Source organism: Mus caroli, chromosome 13, assembly GCF_900094665.2.
Source record: "Mus caroli chromosome 13, CAROLI_EIJ_v1.1, whole genome shotgun sequence".
Taxonomy (NCBI): Eukaryota; Metazoa; Chordata; class Mammalia; order Rodentia; family Muridae; genus Mus; species Mus caroli.
Window position 1 is genome coordinate 105999260 of NC_034582.1, and position 3532 is coordinate 106002791.

At 44.7% G+C, this 3532-nt stretch overlaps 1 protein-coding gene across 6 annotated transcripts in view; it reads left to right on the forward strand.

The window, feature by feature from the left end:
- Nucleotides 1-1177, forward strand: part of Slc38a9 (solute carrier family 38 member 9) — a 73685-nt gene extending 72508 nt beyond the window's left edge. For 5 of the 6 annotated variants that reach the window (XM_029468391.1, XM_029468393.1, XM_021180275.2 and 2 more), the window contains one exon: nucleotides 927-1166. In XM_029468391.1, the coding sequence (XP_029324251.1) occupies nucleotides 927-1092 (166 nt within the window). In that variant the 3' untranslated portion in view covers nucleotides 1093-1166. Of the gene's footprint in view, nucleotides 1-926 lie in introns of all 6 variants that reach the window. The other variant, XM_021180274.2, reaches the window with a different exon arrangement.
- The last annotated feature ends 2355 nt before the right edge of the window (nucleotides 1178-3532 follow it).

Sequence of the window (3532 nt, forward strand, 5' to 3'; positions counted from 1 at the left end):
GTGGAGCCTGTGGGGAGAGTGTTCTGTGGAGCCTGTGGGGGAGAGTGTTCTGTGGAGCCTGTGGGGAGAGTGTTCTGTGGTGCCTGTGGGGGAGAGTGTTCTGTGGAGCCTGTGGGGAGAGTGTTCTGTGGTGCCTGTGGGGAGAGTGTTCTGTGGTGCCTATGGGGGAGAGTGTTCTGTCTGTGGAGCCTGTGGGGAGAGTGTTCTGTGGTGCCTATGGGGGAGAGTGTTCTGTCTGTGGAGCCTGTGGGGAGAGTGTTCTGTCTGTGGTGTCTGTGGGGGAGAGTGTTCTTTGGTGCCTGTGGAATATAACGAACTTTAAAGTTCCTATTAAAGTATTCCTTGAGAAAATTGAGAAAATGGTTCTCTGTCACAAACTCATTTAAGGATTTTTGTCTTCCTTAATAATTACACTGAATGCCACAGACAAATTCATCTTTTCTCATTCATAAACAGATGCTCACAAACTCTGAAAGACTTAATAAAGGTGAAAAATTGAGTCCAGGGATATAGCTCATTTGGTAGAGTGCTTCAACCCCAGGGCTCCATCCCCAGCACCTCCTAAACCAATATGGTGTTTGAAGTACCCCCACTTAGGAAGCAGAGGCAGGAGAACCAGAAGTTCAAGAACATCCTCAGCTGTACATCAAGTTCAAGGCCAGCTTGGTCTCCAAAAAGATCAAGATGAAAGCCTGTCTCAGGTGCTTCTGAGATTTAAGGAATGACTAAAAAACTCTTTAGCATGCAAGGTAGAAATAATAATTTTATTAATTTAAATGAAACAAGTTTTAAACTCATGTCAGTAACAAATGACAAATTTTGTTTCAAAATGAGACCTAGTACAGTTTAAATCATACTGTATTTACTTAATTATAAAGCATCAGAAATGCAGTAAGACTCTATAAGCAGAAAGTTTTATTTTGCAGGTATTCGGGAGCAGCATGCGGCCTGGCTTTCGTGTTCATATACCCATCTCTCATCTATATAATCTCCCTTCATCAAGAGGAGCGTCTGACGTGGCCTAAGTTGGTGTTTCACGTTATCATCATCATTTTGGGCCTGGCGAACCTGATTGCTCAGTTTTTCATGTGAAAACTCTCTTCTCAAGATTTCTCATGGTATTCTGAACCTTGGCAACGGTTGTGCATAAAAGAACTTGAAAATGCTGTCATTGCTGTAATTCTAAGTGTTCTTCTAGGATAATTGAAAGCGAGGGAAATGATGGTCTCTCATAAGTATTTTTGTACTCATGCTGGGAGGGCGTAAGTATTAAGGATGGTTTTTCTCAGTGACCCTCATTCCCATGTATCCCAGTAGACATGTGGGAGGGGTCATACTGATGTTCCTGTTGATAAGTTAGGTGGGTGTGTTTCACCCACAGCGAGGAATCTCAGGGGTCTTGGGTCAGGGCATGTTGCCAGACCCTGTGTGTGCTTCCATGTGGGCTCTTCCACCTTCTTACTTGCTGGGCCATTTCCCCAGTTTGCCCAAAGCTCAACTGTCTCCAACAGTAAAACCAAATACCTCATTTTAAAAGAAGTTTCCATGGCATCATTATTAATGGGATGAATTCCTAACTCAACACTTAACCTGAAGAACAAAAAACTTTAAATAGTGTCAGTCCGTCAGAAGCTGTGTGTCAGCTAGGGCCAGTGGGGTGGCTGGTGTGTCCGTGAGCACCTAGATGGAAGCTGAGAGGGTCTGGGGGTTAAGGTCACCCCCAGTTTGCCTCTTGGGGAGATGGACTGTTTGTTGGGTTTAGGGTTTTTTTTTCCTTGAGAAAGCCTTTCTGTATGTATCCCTGGCTGTCCTGAAACTTGCTCTGGGGACCAGTCTGGTTATGGCCAATTTGAAACCAGCCTGGCTATATAAGGCCTTGTCTCAAGACACTAAAAGAGAAGAGAGAAAACCAAAAGAAATTAGGTGTCAGATCAACTTGCACAGAGTCCATTGCTATCTGACTCTTAACTCGAATCCAGCCCCCATGGCCTAGGTTGAGGTTACAATTCCCAAGCCAGATCTCACACCTGAACAAAAGCAGTTGTCCTCGATTCTTGCCCTTGAGAACTGCATGGACTGTTGTGAAGCCCAATGGAGGAAGCACAAGCGGAGATGGGCATGTGAGGCTCTTCAGAAGGGAAGGGAATAGCTAGGAAGGGTAGGACCGCCCAGTGTGCCCCGAGTCATCCTGGTTCAGGTGTGGCCTCCAGGAGCCGACCCCCTCTACCTGCTTCCAGAACAGGAAGGGAAGAGTTGGGTCTCACAAGATGACTGAGAAATGCAAATTCTTGGAGTTAACGCTCTTGCCATCTTCCTTCTGAACAAAAAGCTAAACCAGAAGCCAGATCTGTCTCTCGTGTGTAACAGGGTCTGTGGTCTACCCACAACTACAAGCATTTAGATGTCTCTAATTTTGACTAAACTGTTTTAAACGCATCATAATTCCACTTCCCAGGACAGTGTCATGTTCTTTAAAAAAAAAAAAAAAAAAGTAAGATGGTTTTGTGAATCTGGTAAGCAGCCCCAGATTTAAGACCAGCTTTAATTTCTTTTAGGATAACTTTACATCCTAGTAGAGCATGGGTCTATGTTTATAAGGATCTGTAATTTCTAACACTTTCTAAAGCCTCATTATGAAAACCGTCAGGCAAATGCACAAATAGAATAATGTGGAAAGCTGCTGTGCACCCCCCCCCTGGGGTTAGTGATTGTAGGGTTAGCTGGATTAGCTTCCTCCCAAGGTTTCTTTTCTACCGACATCTTTAAAAGCCAGTCTCAGACGTTATGTCATTTCACTTCTACAGACCTTTCATATTCAGCTAATAGCCCAGACTTTGAACCCAGTTACATTTACCATGGAGCTAGCCTCAAAAGCTCTGGCTCACAGAAACGGCCGTGGACATTGGGCTGCATGGGAGCCCGTGCTCGAGGAACTCTGGAACTTCATGACTGCACAGTCAGTCGCCTTCCATTAGAGACGTCTGAGTCAGGGCCGGGTGATGTAAGAAATGTCCCTGACTTGTTCTCGCTATGTTCTTAGCAGTTTCTTTTGTCTTTGAGGACTCGAGAGACAATTTCCACTCCTTTTTTTTTTTTTCTTCCCAAAGACGTTCTTGGATGCTTTAACAATCAAGGATAATTGGATGTGGTTTTGCCCATTTCATAGATAAAAGATAAAAGGTAACCAACCAGCAAAGGATGCTACCCTCCAGACGAAAAAGTAATACGGATTCATGCTTTTGTTGTCTTAAGGACACTGAACAATTTAGACCTCTTCCTGATGTCCTGTTGGACAAGCCAAATGACTTTGTCTCCTTCCATTTTTGTCCTTGTTTTCCCCATGAGCCTCCTTTGGCCTTGCCACAGAGTCAGAGAACTCTGCGCACAAGTGTGTGTGTCCTGGCTCGTATGAGAATGGGGGAGGTAGGAACCCACATGCAGCCATCTTACCCTTTCTTTCTCTCTCTGCTCTCATCTCTGAACTTTCTCACTACGCCACATTCACCTTATCATACGGCCGGCCTTCAGCCTG